The sequence below is a fragment of the Amblyomma maculatum genome, chromosome 11, assembly GCF_055883805.1.
Source record: "Amblyomma maculatum isolate TAMU_Amacu chromosome 11, ASM5588380v1, whole genome shotgun sequence".
Classification (NCBI taxonomy): Eukaryota; Metazoa; Arthropoda; class Arachnida; order Ixodida; family Ixodidae; genus Amblyomma; species Amblyomma maculatum.
In genome coordinates this window covers 8,893,525-8,920,715 of record NC_139354.1, presented here as the reverse complement: position 1 = coordinate 8,920,715, position 27,191 = coordinate 8,893,525, and the positions used below count along the sequence as shown (strand labels likewise).

At 47.2% G+C, this 27,191-nt stretch overlaps 1 protein-coding gene and 1 long non-coding RNA gene across 3 annotated transcripts; one reads left to right on the top strand and one right to left on the bottom strand.

Moving 5' to 3' along the window:
* Window positions 1-3: 3 nt before the first annotated feature.
* LOC146172757 (triokinase/FMN cyclase-like) lies at window positions 4-25,769 on the bottom strand. 2 transcript variants are annotated; one of them, XM_084583542.1, is made up of 13 exons: window positions 25,349-25,769; window positions 23,601-23,711; window positions 19,664-19,848; window positions 14,472-14,550; window positions 10,278-10,370; window positions 8,308-8,342; window positions 7,087-7,171; window positions 6,841-6,930; window positions 5,768-5,884; window positions 2,353-2,502; window positions 1,507-1,638; window positions 855-1,099; window positions 4-385 (listed from the first exon to the last, which is right to left on the bottom strand). In XM_084583542.1, exons 1-13 carry the CDS (start codon window positions 25,578-25,580, stop codon window positions 77-79), a joined length of 1,863 nt encoding a protein of 620 aa, XP_084439668.1. In that variant the 5' UTR covers window positions 25,581-25,769; the 3' UTR covers window positions 4-76. The 2 variants fall into 2 exon arrangements, with proteins under 2 accessions (XP_084439668.1, XP_084439667.1); XM_084583541.1 differs by having other exon boundaries at window positions 1,504-1,638; window positions 25,349-25,744.
* Window positions 4,729-25,214, top strand: LOC146172758 (uncharacterized). Its single transcript, XR_014701803.1, has 3 exons — window positions 4,729-4,798; window positions 24,430-24,555; window positions 25,195-25,214. It is a non-coding gene; the product is annotated as an uncharacterized LOC146172758 (long non-coding RNA).
* Window positions 25,770-27,191: the final 1,422 nt, after the last annotated feature.

Genomic DNA, 27,191 nt, shown 5'->3' with positions numbered 1-27,191 from the left:
AGGCAGAGGACGCAAAAAGAAAACACGTTTACTGTACTGCGCAAAGGGTCCGGGAAGCACAGTCGCGACGACATCGTCAGCGAGCCGATGGTGTAGCGCACTTGCTGGAGACGTTGCTGGTGCCGCTGGGGTGGCTTTCGGCGAGAAGCACGCGGATGGCGCACGATATCCAGATCTCAACCGCGCGGGCTCCGGGATCCGGATTCCTCAGCGCCTCCGGGTTTACGTAAGAGGCGCGGCCGGCCTTGGCTCGCATGGTGCGCGTAGCTGTCGTGGCAACGGACACAGTCTCCAGCGCCGCGGCCAGCAAACTCGGCAGCATCTCGGGCCGGTATTCGGCAGCGCCCTTCTGAAGCACCGCCAACACGGCGTCCATAGGGTCCAGCTGCAATTTTTATTTGCAAATACTGCAAGCCAATTTGGACCAAGCGGGAGTGGCACAATATCACAAGAGCTACAGCTGCCACTTGATACACGAGACAATTGCCAAAGACTAAAACACACAAACAGAAAAAAACTTGCAAAAAGCCATGGCAAAGGATACACAGAGTATACAAACTAGGAAAGATATATAAAGTTACGCATAACTTAAGTCCCTCCTTGAACAGAAGCAACGACCTAGGACGTCCGCCTTCTAAACGATACGAAAGCTGCACAACGTCTTATAAGTCTTTCTAGCCAAAGCTTGTTCAACCAAGTAAATTCAGGAACCTAGAGGCTGCTTCAACTGCACGCTGATACGGTGCACCCGGTAAGATGCGAGACATGACTCATATTGTCTGACAAGAAGGCTGACTTAGACTAATTGCGTTATAACTCGGCAGGCGAGCGGGGGCCTGTTATTTAAAACATACCATGGTACGGTCTCCGACGTGCGCCATGCCGTACTTGCAGACCAGCTGCATTCCCAGGTCGAGCGCGGTCACCCAAGCATGGAAGCCGCTTTGTAGCTGAAAGGCACGAGATGCACCCAAGAGTAGGAGGCTGTAGAGGGCGCCCGAAGTGCCGCCCATGCTACTGCTCACGGTATGGGACAGCTGGCGGAACACCAGTCCTGGGTGGTCCAGCGGGGGCCGCGTGCGCAGGTAGGCAAGGCCGGCTGCGCAAGCGAATGCAGCATGCCACATGGAAAGGTCGCTGAGCACATATCCTAAAGACTACCAAGTGGTTATACACCAGCAACGTCATCATCGATACTACAAGCAGCTATTACAGTAGAATTTTCGTATTCCACACGAGATCTCAAATCCAACTTGTAACGTCATAGGCCTCTCGCCTGGCTGCTGAAACCGAAACTATACAAGTAAGTCGAAGGAGGCACTTAGCCAATTATTTAGGCAGGACAGCTGAATTGCATGGTATGATTTAAGCTCACCAACATTTATTGCACACATCTGCAAAAGAATTAAAGAAAAAGCGCAAGAAAACTTGCTGTTCCTAGTCATTTAACACATCAAGTTCCTCTGTCGTAACACAAATGTAGTGAAAATGACACGGCCTCACCACGTGCGCCGGCAGCCAACGTGGTTCCGCAGTCACCGTCCCCGCATTCGCTGTCCAGCTTGTCGAGTTCCTTCTCGTGAGCGAGTAGGGACTCAAACGCCGCCTGCAGGCAGGCCCGGAATACATCGCGCTCCGCTGCAAATGATGCCATGCGTGTGTAGCGGCATCGTCATAGCATTTGAAGACCTTAGGCATCGATCGCCGATGCTACAAGCGGTGGGTTATCAACATGCATAGTAAGAATACACTCTTGATGTTCATTAAGACCGAATAACCGGTTAGTTGGTTCTTATTATAAATTAACTTGCTAAGTACCGCACCTGCACATGTCACTAACTGCTTTCACAGCTCTCCGTGCACGTATCGCTAACGGCGTGAAAGATAACGGGTATATTGAAAGATAACGGGTATATTAAAGAAGCACATTAGGAGCGTGGCTCAGTGTTGTTGAAAAATTGGTGGTGGCTTAGATTGGTTAAGCCTGGATATCCGAAGCGAAAAGCTTCGGCGATGCCATGGCTTTGCTTGTGGTTCCTTGGCGATAGGCTTATCTTGTTGTTCACGGTTGCACCTTATTCCATGACTTATCATCACGGTGAAACATTGATTACAGCTGTACATCACATAAGATTAAACTTTATTCTGATTCCACATCATCATCACCGTTACACTTCTGTATAGACATAAACACAGCCCGGTGCCGCGCGCTTTCACCGGGTTGTGTTTGTGTCTATATATCACACCACCACTCCCCCCACTTGCAGTGCCTGTAGTCAGGCTGGCGATGTTTGTAGTCATCCCCACCATCATTATTATTCTATAGATGACGAAGTGTGACTGGCATCTCACCGGCGTTTAGAATGCACAGCTCGCCTTCTGCCGAGTGCAGCTTTTCCTCCGGGTGATGCTTGGATGCCGCAGGTTCTACTTCTGCAGGCGTCGAACGTGGTAGCGGCACGCAGTATGGCTTCGTCCAGGCAGGGGCCGCCGTGGGTGCGTCTGCGCATGCGTGTTGGCGATAAAATTAGCACACTGTATGAGGGTGAAAGCTGCGCTCATGCGCATCATTTAACCTTGCTAACATCCAGTATGCTAACGCCTCCTGAGAGCCATTCGCCTTCACTCTGCGCACCAAATGCGTGACATGTTAGCTGGCCATGACGACCTCTACTACCTTAGTGAAATCACCTTAGAAACAACATTCCTGCAACACAATTTTTTTAAAATAGAAGTGTTTATAAATACAAAACTACTCTATCCAAACAAACAGATGCCAACACTTATTTAGCTTTCTTTTTTTTTTCACCTGTCGTAAATTTACGAATGCATTTTTTTTTTCTCAACTGTATACATTCTTGGTATTCTTCGCGTATGTGCACTGTTGTATGACTATCCCTTTTCGTTCAAACGATCTGTAACTATGCACTTTAGGTATCTAGTTGTGCGAGCATTCTAGAAAAATACCGCTGTGGCTACGCGTCAGCGCAACCAACTCTCCGTGCTCTAGCCCTGGCATGTGACGGCACAGTAAGGGCCGAGTCGGTCCTTGCGTGTCACAATTTCTCGCATGTCAGTAAGTCTACGTGCTGAACAGTTCGCCTGTGGCATTCGGCCAGCCAAGTAGCCACTTAACGTGGGCCTTCAGTCAACTATAATCGAAGCCATAAAACTGTTTATTTTACGCGAGGGCACGTTCGGGCAAAAAGGAGTCTCCGTACTCCATTTTCGACTGAGGTTTTGTCAGCATATGACGGAAGTGTTCAGAACATGCTAGGAAAAATGTAGGCCTGTAGTTGAGGCGATGACCCTTCTCTTACGGCACGGGCCAGATGTTCACCAAGAAGTGAGATATACACGGCGCCTTTTGCTTTCCAATAAACCAGTTTTACAAAAGGGGAGCCAGATACTGCGCCTTTATTTCTCCAAAAACCTCCTTGAACAAAAGCAAAAAATTGCGAAATGAAAAGGCGGTGTTCAAGGCGCTATTGCGTTTACTCTTAAGCTGAAGCTTGGTCGTCTACCTAATTTTAAATTATTGACTGAAACAGTCAAAGTGGAAAGAAAGCAGAGGGAGTTTAGTACATTTCAAAATCTAGTGAAAACTAAACTCTCGATATGAATACGGTTGGTACGAATTCCAGGATCATAGGAATTTGCGAAATTCTGCGACCTGAATGCATTTGTAACAAAACGCAGAATATCGGATGTCCCGAACATCCTGAAGCGTCACTGCGGATGACACGAATGCGCGAGAGGCAACCGCAACATCATGCACTAAGCGTAGCCTGCACATCGACGATGTCCCGATCATCTGTCGAGCTAGTCGCATGCACAAGTAGCGAAATGTGGCCGCGCGGCTGAAAAATATATCCCGTTACCGGTAAACAGATCTGTGTGAATGCATTTCCTCTGATTGTTCGTTTTGGAATATACGAAATTCAAGTGATGCGAATTTTTCGCAACCCTTTAAGATTTGTACCAATGAGACTCTGCTGCATTGGAGATGCCTTGAAAAAAAAAATGCAATATACACCGAAATATGCATTATATACGAAGCATGTGCTCTTATAGTGTTTATAAAAAGGCAACTACGATGTATAGCGGAATAAAAGCGGAATAAATGCTGTCTTTGTCGCTGACCAAGGCATCTACAGAACTGAGCAGGCGTACCAGTGTTATCCTAGGGTTCGCAGACTTTGATCTCAAAATAAATGCTCGCTATAACTCCTATAATTTGCACTATTGTCGTAACAGTATAGTTGTGCACAGCCAACCGAGTTAAGTATTAAGTCCCGCTTGAACCGAGCCGAATGAATGTGCCTGCGTTGTGTATAGTGTGCTTAACGGGCATTCAAACGTCCCGGGGGTATGGATTAAAATTTCAAGCTCCCCATCTTGAAAGTGAAGCCTGAGTTGGCAGTGCCTACCAAGTCGGCCATGTCATATGCTCTCGTGACGTCACACAACCCGCCCACCAATCAGTGGCAGCCAATCGATACCTGACCTGCCTGCCAAAGGCATGCTCGTAATTCTTCACTCACAACGCCGACGACGGATTGTCAAGAGAATGGGACATTTAACTCGCATTAAATTGTGTCCAGAGTGAGTGAGTAATAAGTTTATTTGGTGTCCGGCAGAGTTTAACGTGACTGGGCCGAGCTATCCCACGTGGGAACAGCGAGGTCTCGTCGCCTCCTCGAGGGCCTGCTGGACGGCTGCAGAGTTGATCGTTGAAGCTGGAGCTCCGCACAGAGCGGCGGACCACCTCGACGAGAGGGTTTCGCAATTAACACCGGTCAGTTATAACTTACACTCTCAGAATATGTGTTTAAGTGTGTCTATATTTGTCTTGCAGACCTTGCATGTGTTGTTGTTATATATTTCGAGGTTTATGTTGCTCTACTGCAACGGGTTCGGGTATGTGTTTGTGTGTAATTGCCTCCACGCGACTGCCTGAGCTCTGCATAGTTTGCTGCTAGGAAGAGGGAAGGTCCGGCGGGCCAAGTAAAAGGATTTGGTTAAGTCATTGAAACTCGTCAGCCTCTACCCCCTTTCTTCGCCATGACTCTGTCCGGCACGGTTTGCGAGACCTTGTGCGACGGCGTGAGCGACTTCGCTGAGGTTGGCGAGACGCGGAGAGACGTCCTCCATGTGTGCGGGGAACCTAACTAGCTCGTTGTGCGGTGAGCGTTTCAGGCCATCGCACTTGCCAACCGAATTGTGTCGAAACATTGAAACATATAACCTTCCAAATCACGCCGAGCACATAGCTGCACGACTTTCGACACTCTGCTTAATACGCAAGCCAAGCTGATCGCCATTTAGAGGTGGACTGTCGGACTATATATATATATATATATATATATATATATATATATATATATATATATATATAGGGAGGGGGTTGAAGCTCGAATGGGTCCGGTAGGGCATAAACTTAAAGTAGGTGACACACGGTGGAAAAAACAACACTTTATTCCGACGTTTCGGGCCGGGGTCCTGCCTTTGTCCTACATTCCTTACATTCCTTGACAAAGGCCGGACCCCGGCCGAAACGTCGGAATAAAGTGTTGTTTTTTGCACCGTGTGTCACCTACTTGAAGTTTACATATATATACTACTCAGTGAGCCCATGGTGCTTAATTTTACTTGAATATCTGGGTAGCACTGCGAAAAGCACCGAGTTTGGCGGTGTAACTGTGAACTGTAACTCAAATGGAAGGCAACAGCGCTCTCCTCTTTGGAGGAGCAAAATTAAACTCACCGAGGTAGCCGAGGACGTCGCTGTCGACCTTGAGCAAGCATATTGAGATGCCTGCGCTGTCCAGTGACGTCACGTACAGGCCCGAGTAAGCACGCACCACGTGAATGCCAAGGCTCTCTGCGTCGCAATACGGAGAGGAAAGGTCAGACGCGTGAGTTAAGTTAGGGATTGCGTTTACAGCATTTGGGTCTCACGCGAAGCATTTTTCGCGGTACCATTTAGTGTTTGTAATCGCATCCCGGCCTCGGCGGTAGCTTTTCGATGACGGCGAAAAGCAAGGTGCCCGTGTGCTGTGCGATGTCAGTGCACGTTAAAGAACCCCCAGGTGGTCGAAATTTCCGGAGTCCTCCACTACGGCGTCTCTCATAGCCTGAGTCGCTTTGGTACGTTAAACCCCACAAACCAACCATTTAGTGTTTGTACGCTTACTTTAAAGGGACTTCAAGATCACTTGGATATCAGTGGCTATGATTATGACGGTGATGAGGAACAAGGTATTTTCGCTATATACGCAAGTTGAGGGGCAAGTATCCATTTTTTTTTTTAAACATTTCGCTCTGCAAAATCCGAGCATTGTGCCATGCAAAAGTTGTTTCCAGGTTTTGTGGCCTTTGGGCACCTAACGGCACTAGGAATCGAACCAAGAACCTCTCGCAATCGTGCCTTGATTACATTGTATGCATTATTACATAGGGTTCTTCGTTGACGAGTAAAACCTAGTCTCACCTGCATGATTTAAACACCTGACAGTGAAACAAGTTTACGGCACCTGCTCGTTCGTTATAAGCAATTGGTGACTGCAAAAAGGTTGTTTATTTTATGTGCGTGAGGCACAGTGTCACAGTCCTATAGATTTCCCCAGTAGCTCTATCCTCGTTCGTAATGAGCGAGCGTTCGCTATAACTGCGGTCTTTATAAGCGAGCTCGGCCGTATACAAAATGGCACTCAATAACGACTCATGCATACGCGCGGAGTGGGGACAAAACGGAAACTGTATGCGCGGGCCCCCGTGCGTCAAGCGCCAGCTCGCTTCAGGCGTCGAAGAATCTGGTGCGGGCGTGCACTGACTCACCGATATATGAGATGACCTCCTTGGCGAGAATGTTCATCTCCAGGGTTGTGAGGCTGCCCAAGTTGTTCAGCATCAGGGCCACATTCTCGCCTGAGGATAAACACAGAAATATGAATGCTAGGAAGCAAAAAAAAAAAAATGTTGCATGGTTGTCGTTTGCTATACGGTAGCAACATAGCAAGCAAATCGGATCAAATAACATCAAAACTTCATTTGCTTACGGATACCATATATGTATTGACGTACCTTTCTTCAAGTGCAGCGAATTCTTAGACTGCTCGTTTCTAAGGTGATTGATCATAGTCGCGGCGGTCTCGGCGGCGGAAAGTACCTGCGGACGAAGCATACATTCCAATCAAGGAGCTCAGCTCAGTGGCATTCATGATGAACGGTGAAGGACGAAAAAAAAAAAAAAATAAACGTTGCAAACCAAACGACAGATGACATGGCCTCTCGAATCCGACACGGGAGCCTCGTTTACTGACGGAGAATAAGGCTCCCACGCGGGAGCCTAAGCATCGTTTCATACTTAATTATTTATGGTCCGCTCCGTGTCTTTTCATTGCGTCTCATATACCGAACACACAAGCTTCTGCCAAACTCTGATTCAAAAGGCGGAATGTCAGTAACTCAAATTGGAACAGGACTGCAACTTTCTTCGAATTAAGCAGAGGCATGACCGATGCACGTAAGGTTGACAAGATCAAGCTTCACTTCAAGCAGCGTAAAAAAAAAAAAAAAGAAAGAAATGCAGCTAGCTACAACTAACTGAGATGAGGCGCGGCACAGGGCTCACGTCGGGTTTGTTCCTTATGTGTTGTCCCTAGTTAGCTGTAGTTTTTTGCTAAATTTCTTCTGCAGTTCATACACACCGGTAGTTCGAATTACCTAATATGAAATTAACGAGATTTCACTGTCGAAATTATAACGAAGATTTACCAGCCACTACTTCAAGGAAGAAGTTAAACAGTTCGTATGTAAAAACGCAGCTGTTAGGGCTATACAGGTATGTAGACGTTTCATAGCGGATGCATATTTACTGCTTGTGTCAGACAGAACGCCTACTGATCATATATTATAGGACTTAGAACATTTTTTTTCTTGTAAGTCCGACATTTGCCGGAACTCTGCGGAAATATAGCTTCCCTTCAGTCAGTACATCCGGCGTGCTCAAGGGGCATCGACAAATATAATATTTTTTTTTATTATACTTTCCATTTGGGGGAGGAGGAAGGGACTGCGAATCCATTCTGTCAAAGACTGCATTAGCCGATCCGACTCACTTCGTGTTCTTATTTGGCCAGTATGGCGGGATACCGAAAGTGAAGACGGTTTGACACCTCCTCGAATTAGCCTTTCTTTTTATTATCTTGGCACACATTTCTTGAAAGAGGAGAGCGGGCTGTGTTTCGTCAGTTAACGCGGTTGAGTTGCCAATGAGTAGAATGAAGAGAAGGTTTGACTTACTGGAACCCTTGAGGTCCCAGCTTCTCCGTGAATTCCTGGAAGAATAAAATTAGCAGAGTAAGAGCCGATCATCTCGAGTGGCTCATCCTTAATGCAATTATGCAAGCTAGTTTGTAAAAAAAGAAAAGAATAACACAGAGTAGTTTTCGCTCCTGAAGCGAGCAGTGTTGCGTAATACAAGAAGTTTGCTTACATTTTTCGTCTACTATGGGAAACATTTGAAACTCGCATACATTGCGCGGCGATCCCATGTTTATGCCAATGTGCTGTCCAGCAGCCCAACACCGCAGTCTCCACCGCGCACCGGCACTTGACGGCAGCTTAAAGGGCAACTCCGGTGGTTTTTTCATCATTTTTTTTTTTGGTTGAATTACATTCCTCGGTACGTCCTGACTCCAACATTAAAAAACCGTTTTTCGAAATTCCAATTAGAAGTAGTTTTAAAAAGGAAAAACAGCAAATCGAAACCGAGACTGTTTTCACAGCCAGAAATGACGTCCCAGTTGCCGAATTGGTGACGTCACAGTCAGTATTAGAAAAACACTCGTACGTGCGTTGGATGGTGAAAATAAAGTGTGGAAATCATGACGCACTGCATAAAATGTCTGAGGTAGTTCAATATAAGCCTCACAATTTCATAATTCAAGGAAGTGGACAGTAACGCCCGTATGCTGTTTGTGACGTCAGAAGCTCAGTGTTGTCCGCAGAAATACTCAATTTAAGCCACGAAAACGGCATATTTTAAAGTCGTGTTGCGCGTGAACAGATTACCGTATGGCGCCCAAATTTCGTATAATGCGTCAGGACGGAGAGGAGAACCTACAGTAAAATGTTTACAAGAATATTCGAATGTCAAAAAACCTCCGGAGTTGCCCTTTAAGCTGGACTCTCATGTGATCAGAAATCTTCAAGGAAAGGCGTTCTCATTTGTAGCCGTGCGTAGTGAGAAGAACGAATGTTACTATCAGTGTATGAATTCCTACTAGTCTGCCTCTATACGTAGCACACCCGATGATCATAAAGTTCACAGGGGTCGGGCAAGGTACAAGCTTACTTTCTCTGAGGAGATTTTTGGCTTCTGCGCTGCAAGAACCCAGATGCATGACCCTAAGGCAAACACTGCAGCCTAAACACTTTTAGCAGCGTAAAGTTTAAAAAGAAATATATCGACGAAAAAAAAAAAGACTTCACCTCCTCACACAGCCCGAAATGATATCGGTGACCAGCCAATACGATGCGTGAACACTGCGCGTCATTTAAAATTGGCTTCCTATATACGCCGTAAAATTGGCTCCCGTTTTAACTCTTGTTCAAACGCAATTAGAATACATATGCGTAATTTAGCACCCCCATCCCTTCTAACACTCTTGAATCGATACAGAGCCTAGTTTCGCAATTTGTTTACTCCAACTGTAACTGTACTACACTAGTGTATCTAACCTGAACTTTCAAGCTAATTTTTATGCTCTCTTCCTTCGTCGTAAAATTGCAAGAACTAGTCTGTCAAACAAATTCTATCACTCACAACTATCGGGTTCCATCGCCTTTCCCTTCTACCACACTTTGCGACGAATCAACCAGAGAAAAAGTGTTTACCCGCCGCCTCTCCAGATTGCCAAGCATATCTCCGTGGAATACACCATCCCTCACCTCACACCCTATGCCTGATCCTTTGCATGTATTCTATAATAATAATAATAATAATAATAATAATAATAATAATAATAATAATAATAATAATAATAATAATAATAATAATAATAATAATAATAATAATAATAAATAAAAAGAAGAGTGAACGTTTCAAGTATAGGCCCTCCTAAATGGCTAAACAAATTACGGTTTTTCATTGATGCTGTGCCCCCTTTAGGACAGTCCAAGGGAGTAGGCGGACATGTTTTTCTTTTCTTGCATGGTATATGTATCCTCGCATGAGCATGTCTTCGAATGCATTAAAATCGCTGGCATACCCATGCCGAGCTCCATTTTGTCTGATGGCAAGTTGAATAGCAACTCGTCTTTTCCCGGCAAGCTGCAGGGCGTCAACCCCACTGTGACGGTGCCTGGAAAAGAAAGACGAGCATGTCTGCGCATTACAAGACAAATACAAGACGTTGAGAATGGACGGTCCACTGCTAACGGTACATTACTGTCATAGTGCTTCAATAGCGCTTAAAGGACTCTGGCAATGCCCAGAAATCTCGGTCAAGGTGAAGGGCTTTCCAACCAAAACTGCGAGAACATTCTCACACATAAAACGAGAATGGACTGCCCAATCAATGGCTCATCATTGAAAGCATGGAGGAAGGAAATAATTAAGGAATTGCTGTTAAGCCATTTTTCGAAGTCGCACGTGATGGCTCCCCTCGCCCTCTTGGTCACGCCGTTTCAGCACGTTCGCGCATGCGCAGATAAAGCCTCGAAGCATTTGACGATCTCTCGTTGCACAGTGCCGCCAGCTGCCGCGGGCTTCCAAAACCGCTTACGGCGATATGATGAATGAACTAAACGCGCAACAGTGAAGTACAACGCTAATTGCAGGCATTCAAAACCTTGAGTCATTCATGAAACGCAAATATTGAAGAAAAATGCGAATTCCCAACTCTACCCGGCCGGTTCTGTCAACAACATAGTCAATAAGGGGGACGAATATGACACGCGAGACGAAACATGACCAAGAAATCCCAGTAGCCCTTGCGAAAGTACATGACGTCTGCCACATTTGTTATGCAGCTCGGATAGCGAATGCCTCTGCTACGCCTTCCTTCCTCTGCGATTGGTATAGAGGACTATAGGAGCCTATAGGAGTTTATAGGAATATATAGGAGTCTAAAGTTAGCAGCGACATCTGTGAGCCAAATAAATTACGAAAGACTTTAGCGACTAAAGTAGTGAAAGGCGAAATCCTTAGTATTCAGATATGTGGCGCAAATAAACACAAACACAGGAGAAGGAACACAGCACACGAGCACACTACCAACTGTAAGAAGAACCGGAAAACACTTCCTCTTCTACACTCAGGCACGTCTCAACTTCCTCTTCTTCTCATTTTCCTCTTCTTTGCCCAGGGGGAAAAATGACACTCACTTCCTCGCAGACCTTAACCTTGTCCAAACATGGCGGTGACCAATCTCTTCTTCCTCTTCTTCTATTCTTCCTCTTCTTTCCCAAGGGAATATTGACACTTTCTTCCTCTCAGCCCGAAAACATCAACCAATCATGACAGTCACAAAATCTATACCGTCTTGTAAATCCACACCTCTACTTTGCCCAGCAGCTCCTACCACGCTGGACAGGCAAATATCACCACAAAGACACAAGTCATTCACTAAAAACACCACCACACATATACAGTAGGATATGTCCATCTCCACCCCATAAACTTAAGTAGTCCCTATATAATGAGCAACTTAATCTTGCCAACATCTAAGAAGCCACGAGGCCCATGTACTTGAGGGGAAAAATTCAGTAAACTCCCATGGCCCCAAAACGTAAGATGAGTCCAAGAATACCAACTTTAGGCCAAGAATAGCAGCTAGAGGCCCGATAATAATCTCATTCTTTGCATAACTCAGGAGGATTGCTCAATAAAATTAAATTCTTTTCTACGTAAACTCAACGAAGCTTCACTAATGCATCTCTCATCTTTCTTCTGTATCCAATACGCCTCTAAAATTTCGCGTGCCATCTTATCCCGACTCTTGCCTAATATGTTTAGCCTGCTGAACAACGGCTCACACTTACACTTTTGGCAGTGCAAGGCTAAATTTGACCCTTTGCCATTTTCTATGGACTTCTCATGTTCCCTCATTCTATCATTAATGCATCTTCCTGTTTGCCCAATATATAGATTACCGCACGTCAGAGGAACCTCATAAATCACCCCCACCCGACATCCAATAAAACTCTTAACATGCTTCTTATCGCATTGCCCTTTGTTTTTTCTTCCTATTATTGCACATAACCCACCCAGTTTATTGGGTGCAGAAAACACAACTGGCACCTCAAACCTACTAGCCACCTTTTTCAGGCCGTGTGCAACTCTATGTATATAGGGGATCACTTGCGGTCGTTTATTCCTCAACCTATCTGGCGATCTTTTTTTCCCTTTCATTTTTTGAAGCAAAGACTCTGCCACCCCACATATAATCATACCCGGGAAACCAGCCGCATCAAGTCTTTGTAATTGACTATTAAAGCTTTCCTCTGCCATATGTATACATGATTTTAACAAGGCCGACTCCAAACAAAGGGAAGCTATCCCTCTTTTTATAGTCTTTGAATGGGCTGATCCATATGGAAGTAGCTCTTTTTTAGCCCTGGGAAAATACTTCCAACACACTTCCCCATTACAAATTTTCATATTTAAATCAAGAAACTGCAATTTGTAGGGTCAAATTTAGCCTTGCACTGCCAAAAGTGTAAGTGTGAGCCGTTGTTCAGCAGGCTAAACATATTAGGCAAGAGTCGGGATAAGATGGCACGCGAAATTTTAGAGGCGTATTGGATACAGAAGAAAGATGAGAGATGCATTAGTGAAGCTTCGTTGAGTTTACGTAGAAAAGAATTTAATTTTATTGAGCAATCCTCCTGAGTTATGCAAAGAATGAGATTATTATCGGGCCTCTAGCTGCTATTCTTGGCCTAAAGTTGGTATTCTTGGACTCATCTTACGTTTTGGGGCCATGGGAGTTTACTGAATTTTTCCCCTCAAGTACATGGGCCTCGTGGCTTCTTAGATGTTGGCAAGATTAAGTTGCTCATTATATAGGGACTACTTAAGTTTATGGGGTGGAGATGGACATATCCTACTGTATATGTGTGGTGGTGTTTTTAGTGAATGACTTGTGTCTTTGTGGTGATATTTGCCTGTCCAGCGTGGTAGGAGCTGCTGGGCAAAGTAGAGGTGTGGATTTACAAGACGGTATAGATTTTGTGACTGTCATGATTGGTTGATGTTTTCGGGCTGAGAGGAAGAAAGTGTCAATATTCCCTTGGGAAAGAAGAGGAAGAATAGAAGAAGAGGAAGAAGAGATTGGTCACCGCCATGTTTGGACAAGGTTAAGGTCTGCGAGGAAGTGAGTGTCATTTTTCCCCCTGGGCAAAGAAGAGGAAAATGAGAAGAAGAGGAAGTTGAGACGTGCCTGAGTGTAGAAGAGGAAGTGTTTTCCGGTTCTTCTTACAGTTGGTAGTGTGCGCGTGTGCTGTGGTCCTTCTCCTGTGTTTGTGTTTATTTGCGCCACATATCTGAATACGATGATGCACCAACTTGCCCCTCAAGCCGTTATTTTGAAATCCTTAGTGCGGCATTCTGCTACGCAACTGGCACAAAACAGTAATTAATAATTAACTAATTAGTAATTAAGGTAAATAATCGTTAATTGGTTATTAATGAACTGTTTCATTAGTCATCAATTTATTTATTCACGCATACTGTGGTGGTTCTCTGTGATTGGTGGAGACCTCTATGACGTCATCCTGCCTCAGCCAATCAGAACGCCGCAAGAGCGGGATACATTTTGTTGTGTAGAACAGGGCGAAAAAAAACGACAGGGACGAAGGAAGACAACAAGACAGCGCTCGTCCTGTTGTCTTCCTTCGTCCCTGTCGTTTTTTTTTTTTTTTTCGCACTGTTCTACACAATGGATTACCAACATGCCCAAGCTTCTGTTTTAACGTAATACATTTTGTCCACGACAGCATGAACCATTAAAGGCTTTGCCTTAAAACTTGGTGCTTCTAAGCGTGGCAACATGGCGACATATTGCAACCGCGCGAAGAGACAGGGACGAAGAGAAGAAAGCACAGTACTCTTCGTCCCTGTCGCTTTGCGCGGTTGCATTATGCATTCCATAGTCAACCAAGGAATATCCCGCCTTCGCCTGTAACATGGCAACACCCAGCGTCGGCTCGTTCTCGCAGACCAGCTATGCAAACATACGAGTATTTCATAACTACGTATGATTAAAGGCTACCTTCTTCAAGTCGGGTTACAGAACATTGAGCATATGGCACCCGGTGCTGTGACCGGTAAGGTCTCGGCGTGCGTCAGCGCCCAATGGGCACAAAGCACGTACGTGCGGATCTACGCACGTTCCGCTGTCTCTAAAGCTCGGCGTACATCGCATCGCCTTATAGAGAAAAGCGTGTACGCACGCACTTACCCATGTGCTGTTTCTTGGCTTCGATAAACGCCTTTATCTCTCCGAGATTCTTCTTATCTTCTGCCATGGCACCGGCAATCTGCGAAATAATGTATGGTTCCTAAAGGGCCGCAGCTCATTGAAAAAAGTAGCGCTATGGAGACTGTTTCCAGCTAGCTGCCATTCGGAAAAGTAACGGTTTCTCGGCGAGCTTGAGAAGCCCATACTATAGGGTTGCGGTAGTATTTAATCAAATCTTGTACCTTTTCGACAGGACATATGCTTAAATATATCTTGAAGATGGTAGCGAAGAGAATTTTAAGATTAAAAGTTGAGGAATGCTGGAAAAGGCTCCTTTCTTAATTAATTCATGCGCAGTCAAAAGTCATGCTGGGAACAACACAACTAGAATAAATTAAAGACCAAAGAAAATGATGGAAGTACATAAAAGAAGTTTCGAAAGCACTGCAAAACTTTCAGTGGAAAAATGAAAAAAGAAACGAAATCCTGAACGTTGCTGCTGCACCGCGGTACATCGCGCGACCCTTGTCGAACACAAGCGTTCCATTGGACGCATCAAGGAGGAGTATAAACTTTTATTAGCTGAGGAAGTGTTAGGCAGGGGCTTTCGCGCTAGGTGGCCAGGAGTTCTTGAACTCTGGCAACCTGGGTTTCACGCTCGATGGCCCGCATTTGGAATAGCGCCCTCGCACTGCTCGCAGTTGGAGAGCTGCGGATCCCGCGGGGGGGTGGAGGGATGTGTTGTGGCGTAAATTGGCCTTCTGGTGGCATAAGTTACAGTAAGGGAGTGTATAATGCATGATATGCATGGGCGTAGGTGACTGGATTTATAAACGAGTGTGGCTGTAATTTTCGTCAGATGATCTCCTGTGCCTTTGTGAGAGATTTGTGTACCGGAGGGTATAGTACATGCGTTTGACGATGTGCACGTAGCGGGATTTCTTGATAGGAAACCATACGGTTCCTCGCCGACCTCATGACGGGTTGTCCCGTCGCCCTGCTGACGAGTCTTCGGGCGAAATTGTGGGCAGCCTCATTACCCGGGAAGGGAGGAATGTGCTGGTGTCCAGTCGTAGAGAGGCAAGCAGCCTATTGAGTGCTATAAGGGATATCCTGCCTTCGCTGTAATCCCTTATAGCAGTTTTCGAGTCGCTAATTATATGAAGAGCTGAGGTTGACCTTATCGCGAGGGCGATCACAGCCTCCTACGCTTCCCCCAGCTCGAATAACCGAACCGGCCGTGAGCTGTTGACCCTGATCATTTACAATCGTGAAGGCATTTCGATCCGCGTGCTCGGCTACATCGACACAGAACGAGTCTTACTTGGACTGGTATTGCTTGTGCAGGGCTTCGGCTCTTTCTACTCGCCTGTCTGAATGACATTCAGGGTGCACATTCTTCGGGAGAGCCAGGATTTTAGAGTGAGTTCGCAGGCTCGGGGGAAGTGACACTTTGTCCTGCCTTGTTGCGGGGTAACCAATTGAGAAATTTCACTGGCGTTCTATAATTGGTTTACAGGAAAAGAAAGGCGCAGTGTTTGTTACTCGCGGAATCTCGCTAACACATCTCGCCGACGCGAGATTTTCACCATGAGCGTAGAAAAGCTTTCGCCTTAATAATTGGTTCACTGTAAGGGAAAAACGCGATATCTGTCACATTTGTTTCTGTGGAAACGTGGTCTTTTGGGGGTACCTTGGAATCCACACGCAATCGACCGGATTTTCGCGTAATGGGGATAGTAAAGCTTCCGCTTGAAAAAAAAAAAAAAAGAAAAAAAAAAAAAAACGAACGAGGGAGTAGGGAGGTAAGCAATCTTCTGGGTGGTGTTGCACGAACGCGGTCTAACGTGGCTTTTGGCAAAGGAGAGACGTACTAACGTACATGTATGCCGGTTTATTGAACCCCCCTGCGCAGCCGCAATGACCGCGAGTAACGCATGCGATAAACTGCTCACTGTGAGCAAACATAAAGGCCTAATTCTACTACTGAAATAAGGAACTGGCCAAAAAATAGCTGATATAGGTGTAATGCTTGAATAATTTTTTTGTTTTTCAAAATGCAGTGATAATAAGCCGTGTTTCCCCGGTCGGTTTTTTTAGCCATGATCTTTTATATACGCAGAAAATAAAAGGACTCCGAAGTTTCGAGAGCTAAATGAAAAGGTTATATGCACGCGTGATAAACTACTTTCTATTGCTACAAGACGTTTATTCGGTTATATTTTACTGCCCATTATGTCGAAATTTTAAAGTGTCCTCGTAGCTAATGAATACGATTACACTGGTTGGATTCATGGCCGCACTGGTAGCCTTTCAATAGAAACGAAAAGCAAAATGACTCGGCACGTTTCAAGGAAAACCAGGCTATCAGGGACGCGTAAATGCATCAGGGACGCAGTTGTAGAGGGCTTCGGATCACTTTGACCTCCTGTAAAGCCTTTAACGAGCATTGGCACCACACAATACACGGATGCCATGCTCTCCGCATCGATCGTAACGCAACCGCCGCGGCCATGATCAACCCAGGTTACCCCGATTCACTAGACGAGCACCTTAACCACTGGACTACTACGGCTGGGAAAACGTAAATAAAGAGGTAAAAAAAATTCACACCACACATTGTAGCTCTATATCGTTATTTCATCCGTGTCGCTTCTGTAACGTCATAAATGTACTTCACTCAACAATAGTCAATTAAAAGCCGGACACTGAAACTCGCCCCCGACCTCGGCCCCCCAACTTCAGGCCCGGGCCCGGCTCAGGCCCGCGGAAACATCAAATTTCTGGGCCCGATCCGGCAAGCAGACAGGGCGGAGACCGGGCCTTCGGGCCAGCCCGAACCCATGCAGTGCTCTAGTTGTGCTCTCAGAGTTGGACATGCAATACAGCGTATACATATGTCCTCAATACTACAGTGATCAACCCATTTTGACAAACTGACATATTTTGTAGTTCTTTCGCTATCAACATTGAAAATAACCTTTGCCCCCCCCCCCCCCCCCCCCTCGCCTCCTCGTGTCTCTGTGTGCCTCATTTGTTAGGGCCCTGGACAACTAAGCTAGGTAAACCGAATTAGATACCATTCAAGGCAGCCGTGTTTCGATGGAGGCGACTCAAGGCGTTCGCGTACTCTGCAATATGTCAATGCAAGTCAAAGAATCCAGATGCCCTAAATTACTCGGAACCCTCCACTACGGTTTCCCTCATGGCCTAAATAGGTTTGGGACGTTAAACACCATAAATAGCTTGAACGGGACTATCGAGTAAGACACGCCAAGGGTAAAATTAGCCTCAATACGGGAAAACAACAAGTGTTTGTCACGCATAGTTATGCAGTAATCATTATTATAACTACTAAAGGAGGAGGAGGAGAAAAGGAGGGCGGAAGGCAGGGATATGTTAACCGGAAATAATGAATTCCGGTTGGCTATCCTGCACTGAGGAAGGGGAATGGGGATTAAAGGGGTAGGGTAGAAGAGGATAGGAGGTGAGAAAGTCACAGTCTGTCAATCAGGCTAGTCTCCCTTAAAAAGCGAAGAAGTGCCTTGTATGCTTTGAGCGCAGATGAATTTTGTGGCCATGGTCCCAAGATCTTCCCTTCCTTTTAGGGGTGAGCGTCCAGACGATCCAATGCAGTACGCAGCGTATGTCGTTCAGGGCCCTAGCAGGGCAATCACAAAGCAGGTGCTCAATCGTTTCATCAACGCCACATCGTTCACAAGCTGGGCTGTCAGCCATCCCGATCAGAAAGGCGCATTTGTTTGCGAATGCAACGACAAGCCATAGGCGGCACAGTAACGTTGTTTCACGACATGTGGTGGGGAACACGCAGGCGTAGTCCGAGGTCCAATGCCTTGAGGCGACGGTTGGAGAACTTTCTTCCCTAGCTCCGACATTGAAGAGAGGAGAAAAAAAACAACAACTTATGAGCGTGCATAAAGGTCTATATTAGCACCGAAACTAGACCTTCCACAGTATCTCACGGATTCTGTCAAAGCTTTCCTTGTGCTTCTATTCATCGCACATTTCTTCTTCTTCAGTGTTATAACGGCTCCCGTCTGCGGAACCTTGGGAATCCTCGTTCGCATACATTAACCTTACTACAGCCCTAAATCAGTTTCTTCTGTTATCATGTACATACTTAGCATACAACCATCGGCTACAAGATTATCTGAAAGGCCAACAGGCAGAGCCCCACTGCAGTGGTTATGGACGCTCGATTACTGCGCCCAAGGATGCGAGATCAAATCCCGGCCGCGATGTCCGCTTTTCCATGGAGGCGAAAAACAAGGCGCCCGTATGCTGTGCGATGTCAGTGTACGTTAAAGAACCCCAGGTGGTCGAAATTTTCGGAGCTCTCCACTACGGCGTATCTCATAGGTAGTCGCTTAGGGACGTTACACCCCACTAACCAAACCAAACCAAACTTTAAGCAAAAGCTGTGTTCACGTGCCACTGTGGCCTTGGGGTATGTCTGACTCGTGATCCAAGGGTACCGGTTCGATTCAACTCTCCAGCAGCCTCCTGCAAACTAGGTCATGTTATGCGGTCCCGTGACGTCACATAACCCAACGACCAATCAGCGCCCGGCCAAACATATTCGTGATTTTCGCTCACAACGCCGATTGCTACAATGTGGACGCCGAGCTTTCCCTGAACAGGGCTCCTTATAACGCTATCGCGGTAATGGCATATAATACTCAGCCCAGAATCACAGTCCGTGTGGTTTTTGCATTTCTTTCTACAAAAAGTGCCCTGCCGCGGTGGCGCAGTGGTTAAGATGCCCGACTACTGTTCCTGAGCACGCGCTTTTGATCCCGACCGCCGGCAGCTGCGTTTCGATGGAGGCGAAACAAAGAGGCGTCCGTGTATTGTGCGATGTCAGCGCACGTTAAATATCATCCGGTGGTCGAAATTACTCGTAGCCATCCACTATGGCACCTCTTTCTCTCTTTCCGCTTTCTCTCCCACCTTCTTCATTTCCCTTACGGCGTGGTTCAGGTGTCCACAGAAAACGTGTGATAGATACTGCGCCTTTCCTTTCCTGCCAACCAATTATTATCATTATTTTTACAATAGCCGCTCTTTCTCGATCCTCCGGCGTAAAGAAAGCCCTCTAATTTACATAATAAACGCTTCAGGTTCATCGAACATTAGAACAAGGGACCGAGCAAACAGCGTATCTCTCTCGCCTTCATCAAGAAGATGGCTCCACACAGGCCTCGACGGCCGGTGGACGCATGCGGGTGGGCGAGTGCCGTGTCCTCAGCGACGAGCACCATGTCGGCGCGGATGCCCTCTGCGGCGGCCTTCTCCAGGGCGATGCCGAACGTCAGCCGATCCCCCGTATAGTTCAGCACGAAGACCAGCACGCCGGCTGCGCAGGATGTGGACGAGAACGACACCACGCTCAAACAGACCGATTTCGTAATCGTGATGTCGGTTGTCGAAATTACTCCGTAACCCTCCACTACGGCTCCCCTTTCTCTCTTTCCACTTTCACTCCCACCTTCATCCCTTCCCTTACGGCGCGGTTTCTGTGGACACCGCAACCGCGCCGTAAGGGAAGGGAGGAAGATGGGAGTGAAAGTGGAAAGAGAGAAAGAGGAGCCGTAGTGGAGGTTAAGGTTAAATTGGTTCACAGGAAGGGAAACGCGCAGTAACTGTCACGCTTGCTCTGTGGACACCCGAACCGCGCCGTAAGGGAAGGGAGGAAGGTGGGAATGAAAGTGGAAAGAGAGAAAGAGGAGCCGTAGTGGAGGGCTACGGAGTAATTTCGACCACCTGGGAATCTTTAACGTGCGCTGACATCGCACAGCACACGGACGCCTCTTCGTTCGTGTGCTGTGCGATGTCAGCGCCCGTTAAAGATCCCCAGGTGGTCGAAATTACTCCGTAGCCCTCCACTACGGCTCCTCTTTCTCTCTTTCCACTTTCATTCCCATCTTCCTCCCTTCCCTTACGGCGCGGTTGCGGTGTCCACAGAAAACAAGTGAGACAGTTACCGCGCCTTTCCCTTCCTATAAATAAATCAGTTAAATATAAATAAATCAGGTGCCCACATAGCAAGTGTGACAGATAGTGCGCCTTTCCTTTCCTGAAAACAATTTAATTTAAAGCGATCTCGGCTTCACATCAATACAGTACGCCCTATACTAATGGTGGAATTGAGCAAACATTTAAACTGTATAATACATCCATACAGTTCTTGCGCTTTATGCAACGGTGCGTGTTGACGTGAATCCCCTCACAGCATTGCATACACGTGTGAAGCACTTACGAAGAATTTCAACTCTTTATCGTTTGCTTTGTTAGTCACCATGTGCGCCATGATATGGACAACTTGCAACTTGGAAAAGTCAAATTTAAGCATTACGAAGGGGCCTACTAACAAGAAATGCACTATAAAACACCGAGTACTTAAAGGGTGCACTTAAAGCGGCGTTTAAGATATCTGTGTTCGACCTGTGTCGATAAATTTACCAGTTTGTAGAGCCGAACAGGCTGTTCGATATATAAGGATGATGTTATAGGCTAGGAGAGGTAGATAAAATAGATATACATACTTTGTCTCATAAGCTGTCTGCAGCACTGCGAAAGGTAAGAGAGATCTGGCCCAATCAGGTTCATGCGCATTGAAAAGGGTAATTGTGCTCCTGTACCTACCTCTCACCTCTGCGAACTACGATAGATGAGTGTGTTCTCACTGTCGCGTAGGAGCAATATTATAGTGCGCAGGATCCTGGATTGGCCGGGGCGCCCTTGCATTGCGCAGCGCTGCGAACATCTTGTGTTGTTGTTGTTGTTGTTGAAAACTTTTATTGTCCAACAGCGAAGGACCACACCGCCTGGGCCGCTCTGTCTCACCCCCCCTTTAAGGGGGAGGGGACTTAGCAGCCCAGCCGCACGGGATGGTCGCATTAGATGCTGGCCGGTTTGGTTTCGCCGGCGGCCTCTGCTGCCAGTTGGACGGCGGTGAGTTGGAGCTCAGGGTCCGAGCTTCGCAATAAGGTTTCCCAGGCTTCCCTACTACTAACGTTTTGCGCCCTGCCTGGGGAGTAAGCGCACTCCCAAATTATATGGTCGAGGGTTCCTCTCGCCCCACACTTTTTACATTTATCGTCCTCGCAGTCCGATCGGATATGTTTATTTAGTACTGGGTTTGGGTATACTCCAGTCTGCAGGCGTCTCCACGCCAATGCCTGACCTCTATTTAACGCCGTGTTTGGTGGGGGGAAACGCCTCCGGCATTGCCTGTAGTGTTCTGTAATGTCTTGATACGAGATTAATCGCCCTTCTCTATTATGTTCTGCCTGAGCCGAGCCATCCTGTACAGCTCGGAGGTAGAGATCTCGAGCTGCACTGTGGGCCGCCTCGTTACCGCTGACAGATTCATGCGCCGGGGTCCAGATGATGTTGATCGTCCTATCAATCACTCCTTGTGTTAAAATTTTGGTGGTGAGGGGGTTTACCCTCCCCTTACTGAAATTTTGGATTGCAGTTTTACTGTCGCTAATAATATATCTAGCTTTGGTGCCAACGCAAGCGATCGCTATCGCAGCTTCCTCCGCTATCTCGGTTTCTTTCCCTAGTATGGTAGCCACCGTGATGAGGGTGCCTCCCCCATCTACCGCCGCTATGGTCATGTATCGACTGTGTCTGTTTCCTGCCGCATCTACGTAGGCAACTTCATTTGAGGGTTTGCTCCGATATATTGTTTCTATCGCTTCCGCCCTTTTCTGTCGCCTTTCCTTATTAAACTCAGGGTGCACGTTTTTGGGTAGGGGAGGGATTCTTAGGTGCGCCCTGATTTTCCTGTCAATGTCAACCCTTTCCTTTTGCCCCCTGTCTGTGGCTATTCCAAGGTTACTTAGCGTAGCTCTTCCCACTCGCGTCGTACTGAGTCTTTCAAGTTGCGAGGTTTTAACCGCTTCCGTGATTTCTGAAATCGTATCGTGCAGTCCTAGGGGCTGCTCCGTCGATGTACATGTTGGGAGGCCTAGGGCCTTTTTAACGCATTTTCTGATGAGCGCGTCTATCTTTCTCCTCTCATCTGCCTTTAGGTTCAGATATGGCGTGGCGTAGCCCACTCTGCTAATGATGAAGGCTTGTACCAATCTCAGGAGGTTTTTTTCCTTGAGGCCTTTTTTTCCTTGTGAAACAGACTTCAATGACGTCAATGCTTTTTTTTTTTTCTTTCAAGCGAGGACCTCCGAAGCCAGGCCATACCGCCACTAACTTGTAACCGTTGGAAGTGAGTAATTTTCAGTCACTGACTGAATGACGGAGGGAGAAAAATCTTCGCTTCTTAAATCTGATTTTCTCAACGAAAACAATAATGTTTCACCTGTCGAACAAGTAACAATACTGTCACAAGGGTCCAAACTATCCATATTTAGCGAGAAAAAATTTGAATGGAATGGTCATGGAACACAATAGACGGTCCCACAGCAATAAACGGCCCACAGATTCGAGCAAATGAAAAACTCCACGAGTCATCGTCTAGAGGCCAGATGCGTATAGACAGATAATTATCCAGAGACCACATACAGTCATATAGATGCACAGCTAACGTGTACCAAGCTACGCCCGGCTGTTCAGGGTCGTCCGCTTCTAGCAGAAACACGATCGCTATCTTCAAAGCGTTATTTCATCCGACCTGGCGGCGCAGTAAAGTGCAGGAGGCTACGCAAAGCACCACCGCCAGGTGGGTCTGCGTGTGCATCACTTTGCTTCCTTATGCGGCCGCGTCGGATGCAACGGCGCTTTGAAGACAGTGAGCGTGTTTCATTTACAAGTGGGTGACACTATACATATATTCGAAAAATCTTTGTGCGCGCTCTCGGATACGCATAAACAACAACAGAATGTCTCCTCATCCGGCATGCATTTTTATATGCGGCTTCCTCTGTCCGTCCGTCATAACTTTATAAAATGCGAAATCCCTGTGGGGAAAAGAAATGAAATGCAAGGTCGTTCAGATTTTCAAGGATCCTGTGCATATGCGTCCGACTTTCGGGCGACGATAATGCATCATTTTCTTTATATGTCGCGTAGTTTTATATGGCCTGCAGATGCGAGCTAGAACAAACAGCTCGTAGCCAGGCTGAGATGTTGCAAAGCACTCACCCTTGTTCTTGCTGCCTACGGTCCTGAGGGTAGACAGGATGTGTTCCGAGAACGGAGACGTGTACACGGGTCCTGCCACAGCAGCCGTCAACATGCCGGGCCCGATGAACCCTGCGACAAGACGAGCGCGCATGCAGACATGGTTCTTTGCAGAGACCTTCGCACCTTCGCAACGAAGGATTCGCAAACTCTGCTGGAGTGACTCATTGCCGCTCTTTCGAAATATACTGACAGGAAGATGTTACCAGTGACGGAAAGACGTAGAAGATTGCCTCCTACCATAAAGGTGCACCTCAATGAAAACGACACAGAGGAGTTAGGGTAATTCATTTTGGTTTATGGGGTTTTAACCTCCAAAGCGACCCCGCTATGAGGGCCCCATGATGGAGGATCCCGGATAACCAAGTCCACTTTGTTTAAAATTCAGGTTGGTTCTCATTTGCATTGCGTAAACCAAGGAAAAGCAAGTAAAAGGTGGTCACAGCCGTCACAGCCGGAATAGGATCCGGGTCAGCCGACTCTGTAGTTGCGAGCCCAAACCAGTGGGGCCATGGCGGCGGGAGAAATAGAAATTAAAAACAAATGCTATCGCCAGTACGATGCAAGTGCATGCGAGGTTACACCATAGCTGCCTCCGTCACGTGGATGCCTACAAGTTACGTAACGAAAACATTAAAGAGCACTGCAGAATCTGCATTGGAGTAATGCGAAAGCACGGATGCTGCTGTTTGTTGCTTCTGGTTGCTTCTAGTTGCTTAATTCACTTCTTGTTTGCCCATTTTAGTCTTTGGTACTTTCACATTGCGCGTCAATCCCTTCCTATGGCCAGAAATCTGGATGAAGTGGATCTGACGACCGCAGGATTTGCTTGGAAGTGGCAGGACCCACTCCGGGCGAAACCCGCGCGTATATGATTTTTGCAGCAGCGACCAGCAGCAACCATGACTGCGAGCGCGTGAGTATTGTTTTGCTCGTTTTCTCATTTGTTTATATCCCCAAATGCACGATCTCGGCACCACCATCATGGGCGCGCCTTCAGACCTCGGGAGAAACACTTGCGAGCACATTTAATAACCTGGCCCTACGGGGCTGGGACGGTAGGTCAACGCCGCTTGCGGCGGGGGCTAGCCAGCCATCGAATTTTTATCTGTTCTAGGCCGTCATTGCACCTGCCACCGCTTAGGTGGTGGACGACGGCTGTTGTTGCGGCGCGCGTCTTTCTCTGCCTCTTCTTTTTCTTTCTTCTCTATTTTCTCTTCTGTCCGCACGAGGCAGTGGAGGCGTTTCGATGGAGGCGAAACGAAGTGGCGTCCGTGTGCTGTGCGATGTCAGCGCACGTTAAAGATCCCCAGGTGGTCGAAATTTACTCCGTAGCCCTCCACTACGGCTCCTCTTTCTCTCTTTCTACTTTCACTCCCACCTTCCTCCCTTCCCTTACGGCGCGGTTGAGGTGTCCACAAAACAAGTGAGACAGTTACCGCGCTTTTCCCTTCCTATAAATCAATCAGTTTTTATAAATCAATCAGGCAGCGGAGGTGGCTCAGCTACAGAGCCTGTAGCAGGCCCGTGCATTTTCTTTTCCATCTTCCTACAGCTACAACAACAACAAAATAGCCACCGGTGGTGGCCTGCACTTGAGGGAGCCACGACATACCACTGGCAGCGGCTTCCGCCAGTTGGAGCAGCTCCTTATACCAAACATGGCGCGGCCATCATCATGTCGTTTTGAGCAACTTTTAAGTACTTACCGGCAAATCCCGGCTCGTGTCCCGAGCCCCCTCCAGACAGCACAGCCACGGTGCCACGGGCGGCGAGCTGCTCGTAGTCGTGCCGCACCACAGCGTTGCAGCCCTTGAGTATGCGCGCGCCTGTGTTGACGGCCACAAACCCGGCCAGGTTGTCGGCCACGCAGTTCTCCGGGGCATTGATGAACTTGTGCCGCACTGTAGCCCGGCTCCCGACATCACCCTTCCGGGACATGTCGCCGATGCTTTTCGCGCTCTACGCTGCACAAAAAGGCGTATGGTCGACCTGACTTCACGCTGGAAGAGAGAGCGAAAACGGATTATCTGTGTTGCGCCTGTGCGTCATGAATAACTGTTATGATGCTTCGTCTTCTTCTTCGACACTTGAAGGCGCTCTCACTCGTGACCTCAAATCGTAGATGGCGCATATTGCGGGTGAAAGACTACTCGAGCGTTTGAATACATGTTTGTGCCGGAATATGACAGTGTGCAGAGTTCTTCCCTGCAAATGTGTGCGGTGAGCGTGTAATAAAGACAGCTGGTGTGTGTGTGCGGAAGACGTGTGCTGCATGTTGACTCTGCGCGAAACGAGTGCGACTTCGTGTGTGCGTGGTGTTCTTTATGCCTCGAACAATCACAACGAATTCACTGTACTAAGGCATCATTACCCGCAAGCCATTCACGCAACTCTTCGTTTACTAACCGTTTCACGCTTCACCATTGGGAAGTGGCAGGCCAGGGTCACCTTACCGCCGGCCAAGCTCTGCGGTTTTCCTCTCATTAAATTATATTCTCTCTCCCTCACTGGTCATTACTCGCATGGTGGTGTCCTTTTTGTTGCAGTGGTCTAATGAGACTTGCAGTGTACGAGACTCAATAAGCACCGCATTGATTTCTGGCTCATTGATGGACAACAGGGATTCATGGGTAGCAAAGTAAAAAATTAGAGATTCAATTAGTCTGCTCAGGCGCAGTAATGCGAAAGCATTGTCAGTTTTGTCACGTCGCCTGGTGGATTCGCCCTACACCACGCTAGCGGACCTCGGCCGCAGTCGGCCAGATGGAACTTCAAAGACGATGTTCACTGCATTGCGCGAGTTTGCTGCAGTTGTAACTTATGAAGACGACGATGTTTACTACACACAGCGCGAGAGTAGGTTGCAAAGTTGCACGAGGCGTGATCGCCCACGCATTGTAATGAACAGCATTGCTTAGTGTTCAACAGTGGCGCAGTAGTTACGGCGCTCGACTACTGTTCCCAAGGACGCGGGATCGAATCACAGCCTCGGCGGCAGCTTTTCCATGGAGGCGAAAAGCAAGGCGCCCGTGTGTTGTGCGATGTCAGTGCACGTTAAAGAACACCAGGGCCCGCTTGCACAAAACAATCTTAAGACTGTCTTAGCTAAGTCCAGACTTAACTGGAGTCTAAAGAATAGGCCACTAGCATGGCTGCTTAAGACTGGAGTCAAGACTGGGCAACAGTCCTGACTTGAATAAGTCGCTTGTATGATTACGACTCTAGTGCTGTTTTGGTTAAGACACAAGGACGCCGGGTTTTTTAAGTAGAGAAATGAGGGAAATGCAGGGATGCGCTGGCACTGTCCCTGCTGTAAGATGTACACATTCCGTCAATTTTGCGTTGTGTAAAATCCGTGCCATTGCTTTTTGCGGCTTAGGATTGTGTTACGAGGAAAAATGCCCCAAGTGGTTGCTGAGGCCGTTCTGAGAAGCCACTCTGGTCAACATGAACCCGAAGTGTTCGACGTTCGGAACACGAGCCGTCTTAAATAAGCTTGGTCTTTCTAAAGACACCATTTAAGTCTGGACTTAGCTCGGACTTTATCGT